The sequence below is a fragment of the Ipomoea triloba genome, chromosome 2 (assembly GCF_003576645.1).
Source record: "Ipomoea triloba cultivar NCNSP0323 chromosome 2, ASM357664v1".
Taxonomy (NCBI): Eukaryota; Viridiplantae; Streptophyta; class Magnoliopsida; order Solanales; family Convolvulaceae; genus Ipomoea; species Ipomoea triloba.
Genome location: NC_044917.1, coordinates 22,919,494 through 22,947,262, shown reverse-complemented (window position 1 = coordinate 22,947,262; position 27,769 = coordinate 22,919,494). Strand labels below are relative to the sequence as shown.

Below are 27,769 nucleotides of genomic sequence, written 5' to 3'. Positions count from 1 at the left end.
TTTTCTTTCCAGTTTTACCAATCACGTATTTCATGTTGACATTTTCTTTAACATTAATCATTAACTAAAATAAAAAATTTATTAATGATTAAATGACATTAAATGCATTTATTTGGTGCTTTTTGTAATATACATTTACACCATTTTATTACCATTCTACCCTTAAATTTTTTTTTTGTCAATTCTATCCCCACTGTGTTTATAAATAAGTTGAAGACACATAATATGTTAACTACAAGTACATAATAAGTTAACTACATGCACATCATATGTTAACGACATATTATGTGCCTATAGTTAACTTATTACGTGCCTTCAATTTATTTAGAGACACATAATATGTTAAACGCAAGCACATAAAATTTTAACTCCAAACACAATCTAATTGTCATTTTATACCCGTCCACAATGCAAAAATGGACCAGACCCATAGTATAATTTGCTTACTAGTACTAGAGAGGTATGTGATTGCTAAACTACATAAGATACCAATACTTTCTTTAGAAATCAAAACCGCATTCTACCCACAAGTTCAATTCTTGACCCAATTCCCAACAATCATAATACGGAGTAATTTTTACCGATCACATATTTAATAGGAGAAATGACATGTTCACAAATCTACCACCAAATTCTCCTGACCATTCTTCCCAAACAGATTCTCTGCAAATATGCCTACAACACTGCTACTTGACTACTTCTCATTTCTCAATCCAAAAAATTTCATTATAAAAACCTCCACCCTCTCCAAGAACTTCAAACCACATATACACACACACAAAAAAAAAAAAAATAGTAAACAATAAGAAAAAATAACAAAAATAAAAGAAAATAAACCCTCAAAAATGAATTCCAAGATCATTTTATTTTCCATCACCTTTCTGTTCAGTAGTGCTGCGGCCATTGACATCTTGCCCCACACTGACAACCCTAAAAATACAAATTCTGCCTCTGGCAATTCAATTCTTGCAAGTTCTAGTCCGGCCAAGTCCCCTGCTGCTAGCCCGACCAAGTCCCTTGCTGTTAGCCCGGCCAAGTCTCTCACTGCTAGCCTGGCCAAGTCTCTCGCTGCTAGCCCGGCCAAGGCCCCCGCTGCAAGCCCGACCACCACCCCTCCTGCAAGCCCGACCACCACCCCTCCTGCTAGCCCGACCAACACCCCTCCTGCTAGCCCGACCAACACCCCTCCCGCTAGCCCGACAAACACCCCTCCCGCTAGCTCCACCAACACCCCTCCCGCTAGCTCCACCAACACCCCTCCCGCTAGCTCAACCAACACCCCTCCCGCTAGCTCGACCAAAACACCTCCTGCTAGCCCGGCCACGTCTGCAGCACCTAGCCCAAGGAAGATGTTGTCCCCTCCAACAGCACCTCCATCAAATACTAACACACCTACTGCAGGATCAGTTTCCAATGAACCTGCACCAGCTTCGGATGCCCCAACACAGGACGATTCCAGTGTTGGTACAGCTTTGGGTGTTAGTGCAGGTATTCTAGCAGCAACAGTCTCCTCAAATCTATTCCTCATGTTGATGGCTTGACGGGAGGAAATATATATTATATCCCAATAATGTGTGTAGACGAAATTATTTTGAATTTGATGATTCATACATTTCAGTCATGTAAAACTTCGATTCCAATGAACCATGGTTTTACTTTGAAAAAATCAATTACCAACAGCATTTGAAAGATGAGATATTCTCTACTCAACTAATGTGAGACCAGAAATAGTTCCACTTATAGTCACATGGCAAACTGATACCTATCATTCTATCAAAATAGCAAATTATTCTCTGAGTAATACCAAACTGGTTTAAGCAGTTTTGCCACCCGGGCATAAAATAGTAAGCTGACAACAATAACAGAAACTAGGAGCTAAGTTCGAGAAACCTTTGTGCCATGGGATGCTTAGCTTCAGAGAGCTGATCGGGTTTTAGAATTTCAACAATCTCACCGCCAACAAGAAGGCACACCATATCAGCAATTCTTTGTATTTGTTTGATGCTGTGAGAGACGATTGCAATTGTCATGTTGTGATCTTTCTTCAGCTTTACAAGCACATCCTCAATATTCTGTGTTGATATGGGATCCAGTGCACTGGTTGGCTCATCTAGTAAGAGCACCTTCAAAGATTGGAACAAATTCCGGGTTTTCATTTTATTGTCAATTAAACAAAATCTTAAAAAATCGTATCATGTGTCACACCTGTGGTTCATTAGCCAAGGTCCTAGCAAGTGCAACCCTTTGAGCCTGACCAACAGATAACTCACCAGCACATTTGTTGAAGAAAGAGGAGTCCAGATCAGCAAGGTTGAGCAATTTGTTAACATGATTGTCACCAAGTTTTTTCCCTCTTAACTGTGGTCCATATCTGATGTTATCTGCAACAGTGCCTGCATAATTACCACCATAAATTACTAGACTCCAAGTAATGCCACATCTAAAAGTATTACATATAAGCAGACTCAATATATCAGGTAGCATGACAGTGAGCTTTAAGATGAAAATGAAATTAATGTAAATTAGACAGCTTTAGTCAGCATAAGTGCTTTCACATGCAAAATGAACTGATATTATTTTCTGGGGATGATAAAACACTTAACACTTATGCCAAAAGCTATAAGCTAGTAGCCCTATAGACCACATTTTCGCATGGTGCTAGACTTGGCCTTTACCCGCCTTGGCCCAACAATTCCCCCTCCCAGAATTGTTGGGACTCAAATCTTTGATACTATTTGTTAGGAACAAGAGTTACCATTTATGTCAAAAGGCACAACTTTATTTCTCTATGGACCAACATCACATTTTCAAGACGCAACCTTGACCCAAAAATCCCCCAACCCCTCTTGTTTCTTGTTTTTTTAATAGAACCCACAGCTAATATTATCCCTCAAATTGGCTAACTGAAATTGATCTCTTTAAAGATGCTAGCAAAAAGAGGAAGTGTATACCTTCAAAAAGAGCAGGGAGCTGAAACAACATCCCAACATGGCGGCGAAGGCTCAGCACATCCAACTCACATATATCTTTACCATCCAGGAAGACTGTGCCAGAAGGAGGCTCCCATAGGCGGTTGAGAGCTCTCAAGAAAGTTGATTTCCCGCTACCACTCGGCCCAATAATCCCCACGATTACACCTCTGGGTATATCCACGCTGACCTTGTTGAGTACGGTGACGCCATTGTTTGAATCCTTGGTGAGCCCACTAACCCGGATTTTGGTTTCCGGGGCACACCCATACCCGATTTCGCCACCACCATCCACCACAACCAGATGCTCTGTTAAACTGCCTGGATTACATCATGGAGGAGCAAAGATTGAGTCTTGACAGACAGTGTATATACATACATACATATATACATAATGAAATATTATTGAAGTGTGGGTTTTGCTCTGACCTTGGAAATTCTCCATGGAATGATGAGTTGAGCGACGCGAGGGAGAACAAAGAGTGGTGGTGGGCAGTTGTTATGGAGGATTGGAGGAAGAAAGCGCCTTCCCCAGATGAACAGTTTTCCAGCAGAGGCATATTGGAGATGGATCTAGGCTGAGCTTTCCATCAATCTAAATTCTAAAGTAATGGCTGTAAGTTTCATCACTACATTCCATGATGGTGGATGGATATCACTTGTCAGCACTCGTTGTCCGTAGCTTTTTTAAAACAAAAAATATACTCTGGTACATATAAGAGCCATTTCCATTTTTGGTCCTATTATTATTGGGGCGATGAACTTAGGTTTTCCAATACAATAACTGAATAACCGAGAGATGCAGTACCTATATAAGAGTTAGCACTAAACTTAACAATTGACTGAAAATACAAGCCATTACTAAAACAATAATATAACATAATAATATAAATGTGACATGGTTAATATGCCCCCTCAAGCACAAGGTTGTGAGGAAACGACATTGAGCTTGGCACGAAGAGTCTGAAAGCGCTGACCAGGCAATGGTTTGGTGAAGATATCGGCTAGTTGATCTTGAGTTGACACAAAACTGACCGTGAACTCTCCTGAAGCGACTTTGTCTCGAACAAAGTGATAATCAACTTCAACATGTTTAGTTCTGGCATGGAAAACTGGATTAGCGGCCATGTAAGTAGCACCCAAGTTATCACACCACAAGGTAGCGGGCTGACCGGAGTGTAACCGCAACTCTCTGAGTAAAGAGACAACCCATGTAACTTCAGCAGCAACATCGGCTAAGCCCTTGTACTCGGCTTCAGTAGATGACCGAGCCACAGTGCGCTGCTTCCTGGAAACCCATGAAATTAAATTAGAACCATAGAACACTGCATAGCCACTAGTCGATTTTCTGTCAATCGGACAGCCAGCCCAGTCAGAATCAGAGTAGCCATGTAAGGTGGAGTGTGAGGACGGAGTAACCTGAAGGCCCATGTCTAGCGTTCCCTTAACATATCGCAAAACTCGCTTGAGAAAACCCCAGTGTTCTGCTGTGGGCGAATGCATAAACTGACAGAGACAATTGACGGAGAACGATAAGTCTGGCCGGGTAATGGTTAGATATTGTAAGGCACCCACAATACGACGATACTGCGTAGGATTATCAAAGGGCTCATGAGAAGGCGAAGATGACTGAGAGACAGCTGCGGGCGTGGCTAGAGGCTTGCAGTCTGTCATACCGGCCCGAACGAGAATATCTTGCATATACCGCTTCTGTGACAACAGAAAACCACTGTTAAATGCCAGAGTCTCTATTCCAAGAAAGAATCCAGGTGTGCCCAGATCCCGGATCTTAAAAGTGTTAGAGAGACGGAGTAAGAGAGAATCAACCAAGGCTGCATTGTTACCCATCATGATGATGTTATCAACATAGACAAGTAGATAGACCCGAGAATCTCCTGACGTGAAGTAAAATAAGGAGACATCGGTCTTGGAGGATGTAAAACCTTCAGAAATCAGGAAGTCATGTAGCCGTTTGAACAACGCACGCGGAGCTTGCTTCAAGCCATACAGAGAACGCTGTAAGTGACAAACGTGTCCAGGATGCAGCGGGTCCTCATACCCGGGTGGTTGTTTCATATAAACAGTCTCTGCGAGATGCCCATTTAAAAAGGCTTTATGAACATCTAACTGTCGGAGAACCCATGAATGAGTGACAGCTAACGAGAACAACAGTCTGACTGTTGTCGGTTTTACCACGGGGCTAAAAGTGTCAAAAAAATCCTCCCCTGCAACCGGGTTAAAGCCTTTTGCCACAAGTCGAGCTTTATATCTGTCAATAGTACCATCTGCTTTGCGTTTGGTGCGGTATACCCATTTACAACCAATTATATTCATAACCGGAGTTGCAGGTACTAGTTTCCATGTGTTGTTATGTAGCAAGGCATTGAATTCTTGATCCATCGCATCCCTCCAATGAGTATGTTTGACCGCCTGTGTGTAGCAGGTTGGGTCAGTAGTTGCGTGCAGAGCATAAAACTGTTCTCCTGTACCCCGAGTCTTTTTCCGTGTACGCATAGCATGACCTCCTGTTGTAACCTGTTTACCCTTGCTGACGGTGTCATGGGTCCCTGACATCGATGAGGAATCAGTCTGAGTCCAAGAGGAGTCAGCCTGTAGCCCGGATGAGACCGAATCCATAGGTAATGGCTGTGGAATAGGAGAAGCATTAGGGCGAACCGGAGCAGTTGCCCAGGGTGATTTTGCAGAGCCAGGAGACACAATTTCCTGCAAAGTTTCCTGAAATGGAAAAATGTTTTCAGCAAAGCGGACATGGCGACAAGTGTAGACTTTACCAGTGTTAAGGTCCATGCAACGGTATCCCCTATAGGTGACCGGGTAACCTAGGAAAACACAAGGTGCATAACGATATTCTATTTTGTGCCGGTTATAGGGACGGAGATATGGGTAACAATGACAACCGAAGACACGAAAGAAGGTATAAGGTGGGTGAGAGTTATATATCTGAAAGTGAGGGGTTTTGAAGTTTATGGCTGACGAGGGTAAACAGTTGATTAAAAACGTTGCAGACGCGAAAGCGTAGTCCCAATATTTAAGTGGAGTTGAACTTTGGGCTAGTAAAGATAGTCCAGTTTCCACAATGTGGCGATTACGACGTTCTACCCTCCCATTTTGCTCGTGTGTATAAGCACACGATTGACAATGTGTAATTCCTAAGGATTCAAAAATGGTATGTAAACGACGATACTCCCCTCCTAAATCAGACTGTACGGCTTTGATAGAACGTGAAAACCGACGTTCTACCATCGCCCGAAATAAAGTAAAGATTTTATAAATGTCGGACTTTACAAGGAGTGGATAAAACCAGGTATACCGAGAATAGTCGTCTACGAAAAGAACAAAATACCTAAAACCCGAATGTGAAATGACAGGTGACGGACCCCATATGTCCGTAAATATTAAATCTAATACATTGCTACTATTATTTTGAACCCTATCTAGTGGAAACCGAGACGATTTGCCAAGTTGACAGGCCGAGCAAACATCTAACGAACTGACTTTTGGAGTTGTAACTGGGCAGTGTTTCAGAACACGCTGCAGGACTTGACTGTGCGGGTGACCCAAACGCTGATGCCAAATTTTGGACGAGGCCCGGGCGGTAAGAAAGGCTTTGTGACTGTGAGGGAGTAACAGTTGGTATAGACCGCCCGAGGTGAAACCTTTAAGAAGTACCGCCTGTGTTGTGCAGTCCTTCACAAGAAAGTAGTTTTTATGAAATTCAAAATAAGCATCATTTTCATTAGTGAATTTATAAATAGACAGTAACGAAAGAGACAAGTTCGGGACATGAAGAATATTAGTCATTTTTAAAGGGTGCAATTTAGAGGGAATAACCGTGCGACCCACACTAGTGATGTCCAAACCTGAACCATTGCCCACTTTCAGAACATCAGATCCAGTATAGGGCTCAGAGTGATCCATCAGATTAGCATCCGGCGTTGCATGGGATGTTGCCCCCGTGTCCGGGTACCAGGAGTCCACCGCCGACGGGTTTGCCGCATCACCGGAGTACACCGCGTTAGCTTGCTGCGCCGGCCTTTCATCATAACGGCGGAAGCAGGTGACAGCCGTATGACCGTGTGAGCGACACGTGGAAGTCTCTTTTTTTGTGGGTGACGCGGAGATTCGAACCCATGATCTTTTGCATGGCTCTGATACCAGATGAACGTAGGTTTTCCAATATAATAACTGAATAACAGAGATGCAGTACCTATACGAGAGTTAGCACTAAACTCTCCTAGGCTGTAGGTACTGACAATTGACTGAAAATACAAGCCATTACTAAAACAATAATATAACATAATAATATAAATGTGACATGGTTAATAGGGGCATTGCCAATTTTAGTCCACTTCATTAATTTTTGCCACATTGCGGCCAGTCTTATTTAGTCCTTACCACTTTTAGTCCACCGTTAAAATTTTCGTAAAGTGGTCATCCCAAACATGGGCATTTTTGGTCTTTTCATGCTTTGGTCATCTCCTTGACCCTTTGCAGTGGTTTTCCTTACACATTTTCATCCAATGAAGAGGTCCAGCGAAAGCTATGTGAACCAAATTACAAAGCCATGGCTTTCGTCGGACCTCTTCATTGGATGAAAATGTGTAAGGAAAACTACTACAAAGGGTTAAGGGGATAATCAAATTATGAAAAGATCAAAATACCCATGTTTTGGACGGTTATTTGACAAATATTTTAACGGTGGACTAAAAGTGGCATGGACTAAATAAGACTGGCCGCAATGTGGCAAAAATTAATGAAGTGGACTAAAATTGGCAATGCCCTAATAACAGTAGGACAAAAAATGGAAATGACTCTATATATAAATATAAATATTTTGTAGAGCATTTTAACTGGAAAGTACTGATTAGACTCAACTGAGCACAGTAACATACTAACATTCAAGGTCATTAGTTTATTGTTTGGGCATTAGCTAAAATGTTTGCTAAATTAATGATTTATTATTAATTGATTACATATAAAATATTTATAAGGTCATTAGTTTATTATATAAAATTTTAAATAACTTTTTAAACTGCCAACAAAATATGTAAGTATGTAATGTGATTACACATTTGTTATTATTTCAAATGGGTAGTCACAGACTCATAGATCCAATACTGCTTATTAAAAGATTATTGTTCTGAAAAAAATAACTTTTTAAACTTTAAATAAATTTTTTAAAATAATTTAAATTTATAAGATATCCAGTTATCCACGACCCTTTTCTCCTTATCTCTTCATTTTGTGGGCTCAACTCATCCACATCATCACATAATCTCTCAAGAATACTACTTGAACTCTAGAAATTTACTCCCAACTTTTACTCCACTTTTGTTTAAATTTATTGGAAGAAAAAGAAAAGAATTGATATTATATTAAGCAATCAAAGCGTGTCACTGTCACATCATATGGAGTATAAAATGAAAGTACATGTAAAAATACTCATAATCCCCTTTCCTATTTTCTCTCCCATTGCTCTCCCTTTTATGGGCCCTACTCTTCCACAATCCTACACATCATATATTATTTTATCATTTTTTATAATTAATAATTCCGAACTTTAAAATTATAATTTCAATCTATACTTCTATACTATATATAAAAGTAAAATCCCCCTATTCCATTTTTCCGCCCAAACTTTTTTAGTCAATTAATTAAATATTTTATTTGTCAAATAATTAATAAAGCTTATTTGATAAGAAAATGTAAAATGGAAATGAACTAATATCCATTAATTGGTAATACTGTTTCTATATTCACGTATCAATACTATTAATAAAAGAAAAATCATCTCCTTCAACTTTGTCGCACAAACTAATATTACTAATTAATTGATAAAGAAAATTAATAAAGTTTAATTGGTAACAAAATTTTATTTACCAAATTCTGATAATAATTAAACCATTATAATTGTGAGAATAATTAAAACAAATTCTGCCTAATTTTATAAGAAAAAATAATTTATTAATTATTATTACACTAATAATAATAATTCGAATACTTATCTATATACTTCTATATCTATACTATTATTTATACAAAATAAAGTCATCCTTTGTGAAATTACCGTTCAAATAATAGTAAAGATACAATGGAAAAGAAAACTAATTTTACTAATTGATTGAAAATATAAAATGATTCTAATGGAAAAGGAAACGTGAATTATATTAGGCAAATTGAAAAAGGAAAAGGATATTACTAATTGACTAAAAATTATTTAAAAGCTTTAAAAAAATTAATTACACTCTCCTTTTGAAAACTTTAAATTATTTAAAGTTTAAAAAAATTAATTAAACATGGGTTGTTATATTTTTTAAAATAATTATAATTCATTCATTCAAATATGGAGGATGATGAAAAAAACTAAATGTGATATGATGAAAATGAATATACTTAAGATATAGAAGTATAATTGCACATATATTAGTGTAATTGACTAATAATAATTGCCTAATAATTATTATGGTAATTAATTAAGCTAAACACTGGTCTTTGAATTTATTTTTATAATAATTATAATTAAATTATTTCTCATTTTTTTCATATTTATTTTAGTAATAATATAATTACATAAGTCATATTACATATCGATCTTTTTAAGATAATTGTAGATAAACAAGTCATATATTATTCCATTAGTTGAGTAATACTTTTGCACTAATCTTATAATCAAATAAATGTACACGTTCAATATTAGAACTTTTTATAATTTCATCTTTATTTTTACTATCTAAATATATAATAAAAAATTTATCCGTGCATCGCACGGGTACATGGACTCTAATTCAAGGAAGAAAACCATCATAAACATAATCAATCCAACCAATTTCATCAATCGCGCTATATAATATTTGATGTTATAATTTATATAATTGTATATCGATCTAAATATTCTTAAAATATTATAACAAATTTATTGCGTGCAACGCACTGGCGAAAATAAAGTTATAAGTGTACAAATGATACACATGTTTTTTGGCTAATTATTTGTCAAAATTATCATAGTTTATTTAAGAAGCTTAATTTAATTATTTACACTGCAAGATGGAGTGCATGGAGCATTTACATATGGCATGAATTTTAACAGATTATGGAGCCTTCAGGAGATTAGTTATAGATGGGTATTTCTCCTTGATTTGATGGAAACTTACAGATTAGTTTCAGATGGGTGTTTCTCCTTTTCTTTAGGAAATCTTACATATTATTTTTCAATATGATATATCTAACTATCTCTCTATATATGGATGGCCTAAAAGGCCTTAGCAGAACAATGAATTCCAGTACTTTAAGTTTGGATATTATTCAAAGTGATTTATTCTATCATTGTTCATCTTAGTTTTATTTTAAAAGGTATTCAAAGGTTGTCTAGTGAATGAAAAACTCTTCTTTAAGACATGGTTGCATTTGTTAAAGCTTGAAGTGAGAATTGGCTTACATCGTACAACTCAAGAATATGATGAAGACTGAGTTGATATGAAAGATTAGACTATAGTGTGTATGGATAAATATGTTCAATCCTCTTGTAATCTTGGCGATCAACTGGTCATCTAGTGGAGTTGGGCTTACGTTGAATAGCCCCGCAATTGTAGGAGAAGTTCTTCAAACCGCGTAAACATATCGATGTGTTCCTGGTTTCTTTATTTTTCTGGGTTTATTTTATTCTTTAGTTTCTACATGTTTATGTGTCTAAAGCAAAACTTAACAGAGATAATCAATTTGATTAAAATCGAAGTAGGAACTAGTTAGGATTTCCCCTGCGTTCAAGACTCACGAATTTAACAATTCGGGGGACTTAATTTATTAGTCTAGAGATTTGGGTGTTTCATATTTCTTGAACTCAGGAACTCATCTTATGCATGTGCTTTTAGTGGGTTTTTATTATGTTTTTTCGTGCTTACCAGTTGTTGAGTGTTTTAGGATCGATAAAAACATGTCACCCTGAATAGCTCGCACTAATACTTGAATTCAAAACTGAAACATGGGCTAACTAATACTGAATAGCTCGCACTAAAATGCATCTCAAGTCCCAAGGTAAAAGAGTATGAAAATATGTGCTAACTGGATGGGAGCATCCCGCTGGTATAGTAGAAGATGGTCAACCTGTGCCAAAGCCTCAAATTGAATAGTCAGAAGCCGAAATTACGTTGACTAAATACAACAACAAAGCACTGGATACAATCTTCTCATTGATGCATGAAGATCAATTCACACTTATTGTTGGGTGTGACTCTGCAAAAGATACTGGAAATCACTTATGAAGGTACAAGTTTGGTGAAATTAAACAGTCAAAATTGCAGTTGGTCTAGACTGATTTTGAACAACTTAGAATGAAGGAATACGAATCTATAGTAGACTTTCATGCACGTGTTCAGGAGCTTGCAAATCGCACCATAGTCCTTGGTGAACCATTCCCCCCAGCCTAAATTGGTAAAGAAAATTCCCAGGTCCTTACCTCAACGGTTCATAATGAAGGTAATAGCTATCTAGGAGCATGTTGGTTGGGAAGATAAATCTGTGGCTCAGCTGATGGGGAACTTACAAACCTACAAAATGGAGATATTGTCAGATCGCAGCAAAAAGGGGAAAAATATTGCCTTTGCTGCTAAAGAAAATAATTCTGAGTCAGACTCAAATGGGACTAATGATGATCCTGTTGTTTCACTAACCAAACAATTTTCTAATTTTTTGAAATAGGTGAAACAAATGAATAACTCACGTAGAGGCAAACCACAAAATCAGAAAGGAACAAATTCAAGTTCATCAAAAATTTCAGCAAAAAATGTTTCTTCAAACTACAAAAGAGGCTCATCTTTAAGATCTTCAAAGTCAAAAGAAAAGTCCAACAACAAAGGGATTTGTTGCTACGAATGTCAATGATATGGTCATGTTCAAGCCAAGTGTCCCACGTATTTAAGGAAGGAAAAGTCGATGGTTGCATTAACTTGAAGTGATGATGAACTCGAGTCAAGACCATATGAATCTGACAGAAAAGAAATTTTAGAGAATTTTGTTGCATTCACAGTTGTGGCTGGTGCTGATTCAGAATCAGAAGGCGTGGAGTATACATCAACCGAAGACAAAGAGCTACCAGCTCCCTCGTTTGAACAAGAGTATAAGAAATTGTACTTAAAATGAGAGATTTTGTTAACAGTTATTTATACATTGTCTAGTCACATTAAATTATTAGAAAATGCTCAAAAAGTGTACAAATATCAAGTCTCTGATAGAGTCATACTAATAAAAGCTGGACTAGATCTTTAAGACAAGCTTAAACAAGAGCTAGAAATGCTAAAGCGGCGAATAAAGATGATGGACAATACATCCACTCTGGATCAAATACTCGATTCTAAAAGGAAGTCTACGACAAAGTTCAGTTTGGGATTTACTATAGACAAAAATAACAGCAACACCGTCTTTGTCAAAGCTAATGTTGCTGAATCTAGCATAGCTCAGCATGATTTGTTTAAAGTAAGACAAACTAAACCTAATTATAAGCCTTATAATCATGTTTGTCATTATTGCAGGTTACAAGGACATACAAGGGCAGCATGCTTCTACTTTTATAAAGATCAAAGGCGTGAAAATTACATTCACAAACATATAACACCATTTGTAAAGCAAGTTTGGGTCAATAAAGTAGAGTTTGTATCTTATTTAATTCTAAATGAATCTCAATGGAGGCAAAATGGGATTCAAGAACTAAGGGAGGATAGGGAGAATTTGAAAATTCGATGATTGCGGATCGTAATCTAGAATAATACGTATCTCTAAGATTGAAGAAATTTTGTTCTTATGTAATAATAAAATGTGTTATTGTTTCAGAAACAGTGATCTTATATATAGTCAAGTTTCAGTTTTGAATTCAAGTTATTGCAATCTTGGAAGCGGAAAAAAAGAAGAAGAAGAAAAATCATCAATATTATGGACGTCAGTAACCTCTTTTATCAATATTCTACTGTTGAAACTTTTCTATGTATGAATCTAAAATTGGTATTCCTTTTATGTCTTCTATATATGTTTCTACGTGTTCTTTGATTGGTCCGGTCATGACCGTGTGTCTGCTATTGTTTCTGTGCACTTTATGTTGTTGTTAAGTTTACTCCATAGTTGCTAAAGACCTTGTGGTCAAGCGGCATAGCTGTGGCTCTCCCAAATGGGAGGTCACAAGTTTGAATCCCAGTGGGTAAGTGCGACGTATGTGACTAGATATCCTAAAATTTTACTTCAACTGTTTGGCACGACGCATTCTAGGGATCCTCTAGCAGAGTTGGCTAAACAACTTAACGCAAATAGGGAAGCATCATTTGAGAAACTACTTAATAGAGTGATAGGAAGGAGTAGGGCTGTTAGAGAACAAAGCTTTCGACAAACTACTCGTGTTCGAGCTCGGTAAGCGTTCGTTTATTAAGGTAAACGAACATTAACAAACAAAATTTAGAGCTCGGTTAATAAACGAACAGAGTCTGAACAGTGGTAAGCTCGTTTGCTAAGTGTTCGCGAACAAGCTCGTTTGTGTTCGTTTAGTAGTGTTTGCGAACAAGCTCGTTTAGTGTTCGTTTAATAATGTTCGCGAACATGTTTATATATATATATAAAATTGTTCGTGAAGATGTGAATGCAGATTATTTATTGTTCGCGAACAAATTATGTTCATGAACATGTGTAGGTGTTTGGTTATTAAGTGTTCACGAACGTAAATGAACATGTTTGTGAACGTGTTTGTTAACGTTTGCGAACACGTTCGTGAACGTGTTCGTTAACGTTAACGAACACGTTTGTGGACATGTTCGCGAACGTTAACGAACACTAACGAACGCTTAACAAACGAACACGAACAGGATTTTTAAAAACCTTAACAAACGAACACGAACACGAACACCCCAAAATCCTTAACAAACGAACACGAACAGCCTCCGTTCATTTATGTTCGGTTCGTTAACAGCCCTAGGAAGGAGGGTCTTAATAGAGTGATAGGAAGGAGGGGGGAGTTAGGGGAGAGTTGGGGGAGTTGGCTAAACTTACGCAGAGTGATAGGAAAGAGGGTCTTAATAGAGTGATAGGAAGGAAGGGGGGTTGGGGGAGTTGGCTAAACTTACGCAGAGTGATAGGAAGGAGGGTCTTAATAGAGTGATAGGAAGGAGGGGGGGAGTTGGCTAAACTTAAGCAAATAGGGACTATAGCAGACTTCCAAGCAGCATAGAGTGATAGGAGGGTTGAAACCACATGTGAGACGTTAGAGATGTCAATTGTACCCGTACCCGACGGGAAACTCGACCCGATAGGAACGGGGATGGGGAGAAGAGTGATAGGAGGGTTGAAACCACATGTGAGACGTTAGAGATGTCAATTGTACCCGTACCCGACGGGAAACCCGATCCGATAGGGACGGGAATGGGAGTACTCTCCCCGCCCTGCCCCGTCCCCGACTATATAATGTATATAATTTTGAAAATATTCTAGCCATTGATCTACTTGCTTTGGGATTTACTTGCCTTATAATCTTCTTTTCTTTAAGATGAGTATATATATTTTTATCTTTTTATAAATTTCAAATGGTGTCGGGGATTCCACATCCTCGGATAATCCCCGTGGGGATGGGGATGGGGATATTTTTCCCTTCCCCGGGGAGGATATATGGGGACGGGGATGGGATCATGGGAGAAAGTTGGGGGGCGGGATGGGGGGTATGACCCCTCGCCCCACCTCGCCTTGTTGACATCCCTATGAGGCATGAATTGATGTTGGCACGACCGAGAACCATCCTAGCAGCTTTTGAGTTGGCCAAGGCTCATGTAGCTCGCTACAATGAGTTGATGTCAGAGTGTTGCACGACCTATAAAGGAAGTCCCTGTTTCCCATCCACACACGAGGATATGCGATGGCAGTCTAAAGGTACTAATTTTTCACAGGTCACAACGCGAACGATTCTAAATTCGCAACCTGTTACCACAACACTTGGGAGAACTAGTGTTTCCAAAATTTTCTTGGCTCCAACAGCACAATTGACCTCTTGTTTACCCATCCGGAAGTACACATCAGCAGAAATACAAGAAAGGCGAGACAAAGACCTATGCTTTCATTATGACAAAAAATATTCGCCTAGTTACCGTTGTAAGGGTCGATTCCTCTTGCATATTGGCGATAATGAAGACAAAGCCATGGAGGGAGAACCAAGGGCAAGCAAGGATGATCCTTTTGATGAGGGGGTAATCTCAGGGGATGTCTCTATGCTCAATACCATGACATGACCAGGTAGTCCACATTCCCTACAACTTGTGGGCTAAATAAAGAGTTCCCCGTACGCAGTATTTATTGATAGTGGGAGTACCCACAATTTTATAACTCCGGCTATTGTAGACGAATTACAGTTGCCAACCAAGGCCATCAAACCCTTTAAAGTGTATATTGGAAATAGTGATACACCGGTTGCCAATATGTTTGTCCAAGCGTGGAGATTTGTTTTCACAGTGGACTTATAGGTGTTAGGTATCATAGGGCCAGATGTGGTATTGGGTGTCTAGTGGCTCCAGTGCTTGGGGAGTGTGACTCACGATTATTCAGCGATGACTATGACATTTCAAATGGGTTAAAAGAAAGTCACGATCAAAGGGGAATCTACCCTAAATAATCAACCTGTCTCATTTTACTAATTGCAAGCCATGGCAACCAATGGTGATATTCAGGAACTTTATGAGATACACCACATAAATACCTAGACCAACACCCCGCTATCTCACAAACAATCCCCTTCTCCATCCTTACTAAACCCTCTTAAAAATTTACTACTTGAATTTTCATCTATTTTCGAACCACCAGATAGCCATGCCCCCTCATCGCACTTTTGATCACAAGATTCATTTGTTGCCTAGCTCCATACCATTTTTTTAAAAACGAATTCAACTCTATTAATTAACTCAAAACCAAACTCGAAATACAAGGAGGAGGAAAGGAATCCCACACCTAGGACAGTAGAGGAACCAGTCGCTTGTGCAAGCACATGAGCTACGTGATTCGCTGACCTTCTGACATGGCAGACAACAACATCCCCAATGTCACTAACAATGAAATTACATTGTTCTATAATCAACCCAACATAGGAGAAATCTAAAGACGAAGAATTAAAAGCAGTACATAAATTCAAGCAGCCTGACTCAAGAATAATGTGTTGGAAACCCCTACTCTTTAACCAAGTAAGAGCCTCCTTCACTGCCATTGCCTTAGCCACATATGGATCTTTGTCATACAGCAAACTACCGTTACAAGTAGGGCTGGGCATATTTCGGGTCCAACCCGAAATATAGTCGGATTCGACCCGATTTTTCAAAAATCGAATAAGTTTTTGGAAAAACGGGTACTACCCGATTTCACCCGATCCGTAGTAAGCAATTACGGTTCGAGTCTCGAGTAGTTAGATTTGCGTTCGGATTCGACCCGAGACCCGAGGTATTATATATATTATATTAGTATGCCAGCCTGTTTGCATTTTGTATTCCATTATTCCACTTAGGGGGCGTTTGGTTCAGGGGATCTAACATTACCTTGGTAATCTGAGGAAGGTAATATTAGATTACCATGTTTGGTTTAGGTAATGTGAGATGCTAAGTAATATAAGATGACTGCCACATAGGAAATGAGGGTATGTTTGAGGTGAAGTGATTACCAAGTTTTTGTTAGGTAATGTGAGATTACTTTTTAATATTTCAAAATTGCCCTCAAGTATCCTTCTTTTATTCATCTGCTGAAATTGCATTGATTTTAATTGCTGTTGTGGTCTAAGTTGCTGGTCATGGTCGAATGATTGGTTGATGAAAATTGGGCTATTATATGACTGAAGGCAAGAATTAAAAAGGCTATCTTAAGATTAAAACTCAATTGTTTAATTGCATCTTAAGAGTGCTTTTATGCATTCCATTATTATTATTATTATTATTATTAGCATCTTATTAAATTTTGAACTATAAAAAATAAAAAGAAACTTGCAATTTACATTTTTCAATTTTTATGAGGGCATTTATATAATTGATGTAATATTACCTAAAACATAACCTTCAACCAAACAAGTTAATATTATATTCCTACAACTTTAACCAAACACATCAGGTAATCTTACATTCCTATAATCTCACATTACCTTCTTGCAGGTAATCCTATTACCTGAGGTAATCTAAGATTCCGTGAACCAAACGACCCCTTAGGGTTGCGTAAGGGTTGCCCACTTCACACTTTCCAACCTCTTCTCTCTTTATTTCTCTGCCTCACTTCCCTCATCCTCACTCAGAAGTCAGATCTCATATTTGAGATCTCCGTATTCTCTCAAGTTTTCTTATCTTTGGCTCTCTCACAAGTTCTCTCTCTCATTAAAAAGGTCAAGATCTGAGAATATGAGACTCATAACGGTATTGACGATCTAGGAAGATATGGTATGTTTTCGTTTTAGAACTTTTCATCATATTCTTTTGCATTCAAGTTCTAAAATATTCGCACAAAAAAAAAGTGTTCTAAAATATGTTCTTAAGTATATTGTTTTCTAAATCCAATATAAAGTTCTGAAAATCTTTTTTTTTAAAATGATCTTAAGCCTATTTCTATTATTAGTTTAGAGACTAGGGTTACTGGACTCTTTTTTAAAAAAAATATTTCTATTAATTTTCTATCTTTTTGGAGTTTACTTTAATTATTATATACAGAAAATGGTTTTATGTTTACATTTTTAATTGTTATTTTTGGGAGTTTGACAGATGTTTAAGTCTATGGATTGAGATTTTGCTTTTGATTCTTGTGCAATTTTTTTTTTCGTTGTGCCCAAAGCATTCTTATTTTCGAAAATATCAATTTATTACTTTCTATTGACTTCTAGAAAAAGATTTTATTTTACATGTATTTTTATTAGTATGTTATTCTTATATTAGTTTGTCTTTGTATTTATTGTTTGAGATGAAATAGCTTTACAATTTTTAAATTTTGTATTATTGTATATATGCTATTCTACTGCAAAATGTTACAGAGTATATTTTTATTTTATATTTTATCAACAATTGGGCATATTTTTGCCGTTTAAGTAATATACAAATTAAACTAAAATTCAATTTATTTTTCTCATTCATATTTTTTAATCTGCAGGTTGCATTGTTCTTGATGGTTCCTTTGTATTTCCATTAGCATTGATGACTGGACTAATCGGTGGTGGTGCATTGGTGATATCAAAAGCTGCAATAAACAATAAAAAACAAAAACTGAATCAGTGTGCATTGGTGATATCAAAAGCTGTAATAAACAATAAAAAGCCTACAAAACTGAATCTGTTTTTGATTTTGTTGCCCCAAAAGTTAAGAGTGTAGCTCAGTGGCTATGTAATTTTTTTTAAAAAAAGGACTTGAGTAATTGGCAAAAACATACCTAAATGAAACATAAATAAACATTTTAGTTGTTGGATAATTATAACTCAATTAATTTTGGCATAGTATAAATTATTTTATAGCAAACTTAATACATTATTTATAAACTAAAAACAATGGAGAATTATAAATGACATAACAAGTTAGATTTTAGGCTTGTTAGGATTTTCGGGTGCAGTAACTCGAACCCGAACTAAATCCGATCCGAAGCACCCGAACCCGATGCATGCTTATTCTATAATGGTTCGGTTTCGGGCTTGAAAATTATAAGCCCGAAATATTTCGGGTGGCCTAAATGCCTTCGGGTCGAACCCAAACCCGACCCATGCCCTACTTACAAGCAGCTACGAACCTACCATCAGCATCCCTGAGGACTGCACCAAAAGCCACACCATTACCATGGATGGCCGCATCAACATTACACTTCAATCTGCCATGGGGAGGTGGAACCCACTGTTCTGGAGAGCCATGCGTACGTTGCGGATGGTGGTAGGCAGTTTGATAAGATTGCTACCAAGTAGACACTAGCTTGTCAACCTGTCGCTGCAAATAAGATAAAGGCCAAAGCTTACCCTCCCATACACGATCATTTCGAGCCTGCCACAATGTCCAAAATCTTGCCACCATCAACAGTGCATGAGAAGAATCCACCATGCTCAAAGCAGATTGAACAAATTGACCTAAAGAGAGTCCTTGCAGGATGTCAATAGCACCCCACAGATCGCAAACCAATGAACATTCACACAATACATGCGAGATTGTTTCAGTCACTAAGACACAGTATGAACAACCACCCCCTATCACAACTCCCTTAGAACTCAAAACATCAAGAACAGGCAGAATATTTCTCATACAATGCCACAAGAAGTTCCTAATATTAGGAGGCACTTTCAGATTCCACAACCTCCTCTAATCCGTAAAGTCTGGACTAGCAGCTTGCAGCATGAACTGTTTTGTCTGAAGATAATAACCTTGCTTAACAGTGTAGTTTCCTTTGATATCCCCTTTCCAGCACCAAGAGTCTGCATGATTAATAGAAATCGAGGTGCGAACAATTCTAGAAACATCGTGATCATTAAACAGGTCACGAAACAGGTCCTTATCCCAAACACCATTACTATCTTTCAACTCATGTATCTTTCAACTCATCAATGCAAGCTGTGTGAAGGTTAGGATCATCTTTGTATGCTATATAGGGCCAGCCCCAACCAACGTTTCTTCGTCGTTTCCCACTCTACGAATCACCCCTTCACGAAGAACCTTTTGACTAGCCAATATACTGCCCCAAATGTAACTCGAATTATGGCCAATAGTCGCATCCAAGAAGCTCTCAAATGAGGGAAATACTTATATTTCAAGACTTTATACATGAGAGTTTGAGGATTCACAAGTAAGCACCAACCTTGCTTTGCCAATAAAGCAAGATTAAACTCATGCAGTCTTTTGAACCCTAGCCCTCCACAACATTTTGGAACAGCCATCCGAGTCCAGCTCAACCAATGTATGCCCCGAGAGTTAGAACCTTTAGAATTCCACCAGAAAACATTCATAATTTTTTGAATTGAGTCACACATGGATAAAGGTAAGAGGAAAACTGACATGGTGAACAGAGGCATGGCCTGAGCGATGCTTTTTAACAGTACCTCTTTTCCAGCTCTAGACAAGAACTTTGATTGCCATGCAGTGACTCGGTCCCTGACTCTTTGCTCAATATAGTAGAAGGCCGCAACTTTGTTACGCCCAAGGAATGATGGGAACCCTAAATAACAGCCAAAGTCCTAAGCCTACCTTACCCAAAAAACATGAGCAATGGATGTGCAGACTGGGTGAAGTATTGGTGTTGAAAGTGATACTAGACTTATCGAAATTTACTAGTTGACCAGAGGCATTTGCATAAAGCTGCAGACAGTGCTTCACATCTTAGGCCCCATTATCAGTTGCACGGAAAAAAAAAAGGAGACTATCGTCGGCAAAAAATAGGTGCGAGACTGAGGGAGCCCCTCTAGCCACCCTAACTCCGTGAATACTCCCCTGGGCTTCGTAATACTGAAAAAGCAAAGATAAACCCTTAGCACATACAATAAAAAGGTAGGGCGACAAAGGATCTCCTTGTCTAATACCCCTTGAAGGAACCACTGAACTTGTTGAGATCCCATTCACAAGAATATGATAACTGACCGAGGTGACACACTTCTGAATTAGATCAACCCATTCATTGGCGAAACCCAGCGCAAGAAGCATTCCTTCCAAATATCCCCACTCCACTCTGTCATAAGCCTTGGCCATGTCAAGCTTAAGGGCTGCCCAACCAGTGGTTCCATTACGCTTAGTCTTTAGGTAGTGACCGATTTCCCCTACTGAAATAATATTATCAGAAATTAACCTGCCCAGAACAAAGGCACTTTAAGATGGAGAAATAATCATATCCAGAATACCCTTCATCGATTTGCAATAACCTTCGCTAAGACCTTATAAGCAACATTACACAACGCAATCGGGCGTAAATCAAAAACTCTCTCCGGAGTCTTTTTCTTCGGGATTAAAACCACATTAGTCAATTTAAATCCATAGGCACAAAGAGATTATTGAAGCATGCAGAGACGAAAGCAGTAAGATCATAGCCTACAATTGACCAGAACGATTGATAAAACGAAGGCGTCATACCATCTAGTCTCGGGGCTTTGTCAGGTGCCATTGAGAAGATGGCTTACTTAACTTCATCAGGTACGAATGGTCCAAGCATAACTTTGTTCGTAGCCTGAGAGATACGAGAAGAAACTCCTTGCAAAACCCCATGCTCACCATTATCCGAACAAAAAATCTCCGTGTAATACCTAAGGATTTCGGTATTCATATCCCTGCCTTCGACCGAATTACCCTCATGTGTTTTCAAATGGTATAAAAAATTAGTTCTCCTCCTATGACATGCATACCGATGAAAATATTTCGTATTTGAGTCCCCTTCGTTTAGCCATAGCTGTTTCGATCTTTGCCACCAATACAACTCCTCTTGGCATAGCAATCCACACAACTCGGCTTCCAAAGCATAATATCAAGTAACATCTGCCTGATTATATTTTCCCCTCGTCAATTCCAATTAACCTTTCAACCATTGAATACGTCGCCCAAATTTCCAAAAGTAGTAAGCTCCCCAACGCCACAAATCTTGGCCACAATTAGCAATACGCCGCTAAAAATCTAGAGCAGAAGATTACCTCCATGAAGCCTATACCACCTGCTTGCAATTGGCATCCAATAACCATGCGTCCTCGAACTTGAAATGTCTACCAGATGGCCGGATTGGACGGCCCTAGAGGTTCAAAAAAATGGCAACTACATGTAAATTTAGTACCGAGGCATCATCATAAATCTCCCTCCAATCAGATGACATAACCACCCTATCCAACCACTCCTCAACCTAGTGCTCGGTACCCCTACCCCTCTCCCACGTAAAAGAATGGCCATTCATGCCCAAGTCCGATAAGTCACAATCCTCAAGAGCTTCATTAAACCCACAAATCAAATTGTCCGGGTGAGGGATGGGGCCCCTCTTTTCAGCGTGATTTGCAATATCGTTAAAGTCACCGATCACAACCCAAGGCAGATTGGATCGCTCCTTAAGCTCCCTAAGCAGGTTCCACGCTTGTTGTCTCCTAAATCTCTCCAGGTAACCATAAAAGCAAGTTAAACGCTATGGTGGTTTATTGGCCATATGCACGGTCACATCAATATGATTCTCGGAATAACTAAACAAAGTAGCCATGTCTGAAGTCTACCAAAAGAGTGCCAAACCGCCCCCCAAACCAACTATGTCAACCGTAAACAAACCTTCATACCCTAGTCGATTCTTCAACAATTCCAGCTTAGAAGTTTTCGACTTAGCTTCCAAGCTTCCATGAGAAAAATAAAATTGGGTCGCTGAGAGGACACAAAGCCCATAAGTTCCCGAACTGTTCGAGGGCCACCCAAACCCCGACAGTTCCAGCTTAAAGTACTCATTGGGATAGGCGGGTCTGGACCTCCGGACCCTCCAAACACGCGTTTCTTGAACCATCAACCATAATCATCTCAGTAATAGCCAACTGTCTATCCGAGACACTATCCTCTCTTCTGCGCTTAAGAACAACATGGACTGTATTTCTCTCTTCCAGAACTATAAGATCAGTAGTGGAAATTATAGGGGCATCCAAAACGCACACTGGAGTAACTAGTAGCTCTGGGAGGAGCCATTTAGCACCCACTTTTGTCGTTTTCTTTCTATAACCGGCTCTCAAGTCCGCACCATAAGGGTAATCTTTCGGTTCAATACCCTCTAGGTATGCCTTGCGATAGAATTTATCAGAGTGTCCCAATAATCCACAACAAAAGCAAAAGGTATTCAACCTTTCATACTTGAAGTTAACCCAATGAAAGGAGCCATCACGTAAGCGAAGTTTCATGCGACATTTGAGGGGTTCCACAATCTTTAAGGTGACTCGAACACGCTTATAGCCTTTCCAGTTAGCGCCAAAGTTGTTCGCATCAGCTTTCACAAACACTCCAATGTAGTTCCCAATTTGTTGAACGAAGTCAAGAGTAGCATACACTGCAAGTAACTCGTGAATCTGCACCCAAAAGTCTATAACATCCAGAGGAACATCTTCTAGTAGACTATCATGTAGCACCGGTTGGCAAACAATAGTTTGATTCTCAAAGGCCCACGGACCATCATCCATAACGCGGTGCATGTCTCGTTGGTGTGGAAACTGGAAAGCAAATAAATTATCTTCTAAAGGGATGATCCGCACGCCCATAAGAGGATGCCAAACTGATGCTAAGACCTGTTTCATGTGATCGAATTTTATGGGGCGATCGGTAAGTAGTTTACCAACAATCTCATAATAGACGATACTGCCTTGTGGTTGATCAATATCAGGAACATCCAAGCCGCCTTCATCTTTATCTGCTAGTGACAACGTGGCGTAATTCTTAGTCAATTCATAGGGATCCATTGAACGGAAGCAGACAAACAACAAGCGATCGGACAAACAAGATCGAAGCCAACAAAAAAGGGAAAACCCTAGAAAACCTAGGGAGAATACTCTCTAGAAAAAACCTAGAGAGAGAGCTGCATTTTGTATTTTATTTTGATCCGAATGTGCTTTATACCATTAAATGTGCCCCCATACCCCTTATTTTGAAAAACCAAAAATTGAGAAATTAGTTTGAGAAATGTTGGAGCAGGGAACTATGAGACCAAGTAGAAGCCCATTCCCCTCACCAATTCTATTAGTAAAAAGAGGATCGTACCTATTAGTTTTGTGTGGATTACCGTGCGTTAAATGGGATTGCAATCCAAGACAAGTTTCTAATTCTGACAGCGGACGAGCTATTCGATGAACTAGAAGGAGCTTCCATTTTTTCACAGCTTGATATGTGGGTTGGATACCACCAAATAAGAGTAGCGGATGAAGATATATTTAAAACAAATTTTCATACTCAATGTTTTTCACAGCTTGATATGTGGGTTGGATATCACCAAATAAGAGTAGCGGATGAAGATATATTAAAAACAAATGTTCATACTCATGAAGGGCATTATGAATTCTTATTTATGCTTTTCGGGCTAACGAATGCACCCTCCACATTTCAAGTGACAATGAACACCGATCATGGGTCCCTTTTTGCAGAAATTTGTGATAGTTTTCTTCGACGATATATTAATTTATAGGTCGTCCATGGAAACTCATATCAACCACGTGCATGAGGTATTTCTCTACTTACAAATAAATAATTTCTATTTGAAATTATCAAAATATGTTTTTGGGCAAGACTCCATCGAATATCTCGGTCATGTCATTAGCCATGGGCAACTTCAAATGGACCCCAAAAAAGTTGAAGCAATTATCGCTTGACCAGACTATTCGTGATTAATGCAATTACGTTTTTGATTTTCAAAAAAAAAAAATTAATTTTTGCACTTGATAAATTAATTATTGGCATATGTTGGTTTATTTTTATTTATTTTTTTTATCAAACTATCCATTGTATTGCTCAAAACTTTAAAATGTAATACATGGGCCCCAAAGTGACCCCTCAAACTGGGCATAAATGCCATTACATGTGTGTGCATCTAACTAAAACTAAAGCCCAATCTGGGTAACAAAAGTCAAAACTAGCTAATACCAATAACGTCCTATCTAAAGAATCAAAACCGGGCTACCACAAACCCACCATCAATCAAAATACTCATTATCCTATCTATTTGGTTCCCTTCCCCCTCAAAGTCCAATCACATGCAAACAATTCCAAGCACATAGAAGGGACATTGCCCCATAAGTAGTGGGAACGATGCCCTTTAATTCAACCATCAATTCCAATCAACTTTTTATTCCCTATCTCCCGTACCCCCACCCTTAGGTTGCAAGTCAACTCACCCCGTACATATCTCTGTAGTTTAACCAGGATAAGCCACACAACTCACAACCTAAACGATGAGGCACACCCTCAGAGCATCTGCTAGCATACTCGGTACATATTACTGCAATTTTATCCAAAGTAGCTAATCAACGCATGCACTCTAAGCAATGCTAGCACATAACATACCATGGCACCCACCCCTCAAGACATGCACCAACCTCCCTAGTACAGAGCTTTGTATTTTTTCCGGGACGGCCTTGTAGTACACACCATGAGCAATGAGCCCCCACCTTCAACCATTTCCATTCTTTTATTTCCTTTCTATATCATTTTCCTTTTTCTTCAACATTCTGCTTCTTTTTCATTTGTTGGTTTAATTGAAAATAAGATGTGGAGAGCTACATTTGTGGAGTGTTGTTAATTTATTCCTAAAAGCTCTCAACATAATGAGTGGTGGAGAAAATGTCTCACCATATAATTAGGGAGTTATAATGGAGAAAATGCTGAAGATAATGGGATTAATTTCTCTATCTTTGTGGTGAGATCATGGGATTAGTTTCCCTATTTATGAGGTGTCCAAGACCTTATAAATAGGGAACTCTGTAATAAAGAAAAAGTAAAGTTTCAAAGATATTAAAATAGAATTATATTTTGGAAAGTGTTGCGAAGAAACTTCAAAACAGGAAAAGATTGGTGTACTATCCGGAAAAGCCAACTCCACTTTACATCTGTACAGGCTGTGTTGAAATTTAGGTTAGTTACAGTTTGTTTAGTTGGTAGAATTAGTTCAAATTGTAATTGTAAACTTTCAGAGTTTTTTTATGAGGTTAATGGTGAAACAGGTGGTAGACCTAGTTTTTTTTTAATTCATTGAACCTTGTAATTGTAAAAACCGCGGGTTGATCTTGAGTGAAAAAGTTTTGGGCTTGGCCTCGCAGATTAGGAGGTGTTCTCCAACTGCGTTATCAAATTCAACTATGTACCGATTTAGGTTCTTCATTCATTGCTTTGTATTGTGTTACATATCTGCACTACATATTTTCAATTCTTTTGGTCGTACGTTACGTCTTGTTTAACTTGTCAACAAACCAAATCTCTGACTAATGCTCCAGCTGGGTTGTTGTAGCCACTTTTTGTTCTAGAAACTGTGTGGTATAAGCTCACATTGGATTTTATTGTTAGTATACCCCCTTCACAAGGGTATGTTGGAAAATAACACTAAAAATGGTATTTTAAGTGGCCATTTTGTGGTACAATTAAAAGTGGGGTCCACATCCGATTTGGGTTGGGTCAATGTGGATTCGGGTTCTTCGTAGTTAGACGAAGAGATCGATATATTGTACGCTCAAAATGGATAATGGGTGAATGAGAAATTGGTTCTCAAAGTGTGCGTTTGAGATGGAATTTGGGTGGGGGGAAAGCTTATGTAGCTTTTGTCCCACATTGGTTGGAAATGAAGATTTACCCCACTATTTATACAATGGTTTTTTTATGACTAAGTAACTTGTATAGCATAGATGCTCTCTCGCGCGCGCAGGGGTACAAATCAAATCCCAAACTGAGATTGAAAAGGCTTGACTACGAATGTCGTCCGAAAAATAAAATTGGTTGCCGCCTTGCGGGCATAAGTTATGCTATATTTTCCATCTCTGTGTCGAGTGTGATGTGCCACAGCGGGCATAAGTTATGCTATATTTTCCATCTTTGTGTCGAGTGCGATGTGTCGCGGCCCGGGTTGGCGCGCGCGTCTGATGTCGACATAAGTTATGCTATATTTCCCATCTCTGTGTCGAGTGCAATGTGCCGGGGCCCGGGCTAGCGTGCGCGTCTGATGTCTCGCGGTGGCACTGATGTTGAGTGCGATGTGCCGCGGCCCGAGCTGGTGTGCGCGTCTGATGTCTCGCGGTGGCACTGATGTCTCGAAGGTTCGCAGACTAGAACGATGTCTCGCACCGTGACTCCAGTGACCTCTCAAGAGCGACATTTCACCTCCTGTCCGTTCATAGAAATGATCTTGGCATTAAGGAATTAATATGATTAATTCCAATCATTATTTTAGAGTTATTTAATGCTATGATCGCATCCTCCACTATATATTTTGTTGGTGAGCAACAGATTTGTACAAGACACAACAGAACACACGAAACACTTCTTTTTCTCCTCAAAACTCTGCTCATAAATTTCTTCAAGCCACATGCGTTTCATCCCACGTTCTAGTTCGCCGGGCTCCAAGTTTGTGTGCTCAAACGCAGGAGTCGTAGTACATTTTATCCTGGGAAACCTAGGCCACAACGCTCCAGCACCCTGGGAGGCGGGAAATAAGGTTTTAATGACAGTGGCAACACGACTCGTGCTTCCAACCAACCCAAGATCATCCAACTTCGTCCCCCAAGCAGCTTCCAAGTTTATTTAACCTCGTGTGGTTTTATTTCCTAGGTGTATTTATCCTTCGTGGATTATTATTGTTATTATTTGTATTATTTTTCTATTTTCTTTGTGATTTTTGAGAATCAGATTCCTACAGGGTACGCTGTTATTATGGTGGTGTGGTTAACTAGCTCACGAAGTGTGCCCATTTTGGGGCTTTACCAACTCACTTCATGGCCAGAAGGCTAGCCTAGCTTTTTATTGATATTGCTATCAAACACCATGGGTTCCCAATGTTAATTATCTCTAATCGGGACACAATCTTTACATGTACATTTTGGAGCACATTGTTCGAGTTTAATGGTACGAGCCTTCGACATAGTACCCTGTACCATCTACAAACTGATAGTCAAACGGAGGTGGTAAACCGGGAATTGAGTAGTATCTTTGGGCATTTGTAGGTGATAGACCGACAATGTGGGTCTCATTACTAAGTTGGGTGGAGTTTAGTTATACCAGCACCTACAACCAAAGTCTAAAAATGTGTCCATTTCAAGCCTTGTATGGTAGACTTCTCCCGGTTATTCCCTATTATGCTAAAAACTCCACCAATATTAG

General features: G+C 38.8%; 2 protein-coding genes and 1 long non-coding RNA gene across 3 annotated transcripts; 2 read left to right on the top strand and 1 right to left on the bottom strand.

The window, feature by feature from the left end:
• The first annotated feature begins 845 nt into the window (after positions 1-845).
• On the top strand, positions 846-1,666 carry LOC116005319 (mucin-1-like). The gene has a single exon (XM_031245592.1). The coding sequence runs from the start codon at positions 846-848 to the stop codon at positions 1,539-1,541; it is 696 nt and encodes a 231-aa protein (XP_031101452.1). The 3' UTR covers positions 1,542-1,666.
• A 16-nt stretch (positions 1,667-1,682) lies between these two features.
• Positions 1,683-3,555, bottom strand: LOC116005312 (ABC transporter I family member 17-like). Its single transcript, XM_031245585.1, has 4 exons — positions 3,399-3,555; positions 2,952-3,290; positions 2,206-2,393; positions 1,683-2,123 (listed from the first exon to the last, which is right to left on the bottom strand). Exons 1-4 carry the CDS (start codon positions 3,412-3,414, stop codon positions 1,869-1,871), a joined length of 798 nt encoding a protein of 265 aa, XP_031101445.1. The 5' UTR covers positions 3,415-3,555; the 3' UTR covers positions 1,683-1,868.
• A 13,716-nt stretch (positions 3,556-17,271) lies between these two features.
• LOC116004426 lies at positions 17,272-18,425 on the top strand. The gene is made up of 2 exons (XR_004094798.1): positions 17,272-17,410; positions 18,111-18,425. It is a non-coding gene; the product is annotated as an uncharacterized LOC116004426 (long non-coding RNA).
• The last annotated feature ends 9,344 nt before the right edge of the window (positions 18,426-27,769 follow it).

What these genes read in the sequence shown, in the direction of transcription:
- LOC116005319 (XM_031245592.1), top strand. Translation starts at nt 846, where the DNA reads ATGAATTCCAAGATCATTTTATTTTCCATCACCTTTCTGTTCAGTAGT.
- LOC116005312 (XM_031245585.1), bottom strand. An exon ending in GCTCCCTGCTCTTTTTGAAG is followed by an intron (nt 2,394 to 2,951) that starts GTATACACTTCC and finishes GTAATTATGCAG; the next exon opens with GCACTGTTGCAGATAACATC. An exon ending in CCTTGGCTAATGAACCACAG is followed by an intron (nt 2,124 to 2,205) that starts GTGTGACACATG and finishes CAATCTTTGAAG; the next exon opens with GTGCTCTTACTAGATGAGCC.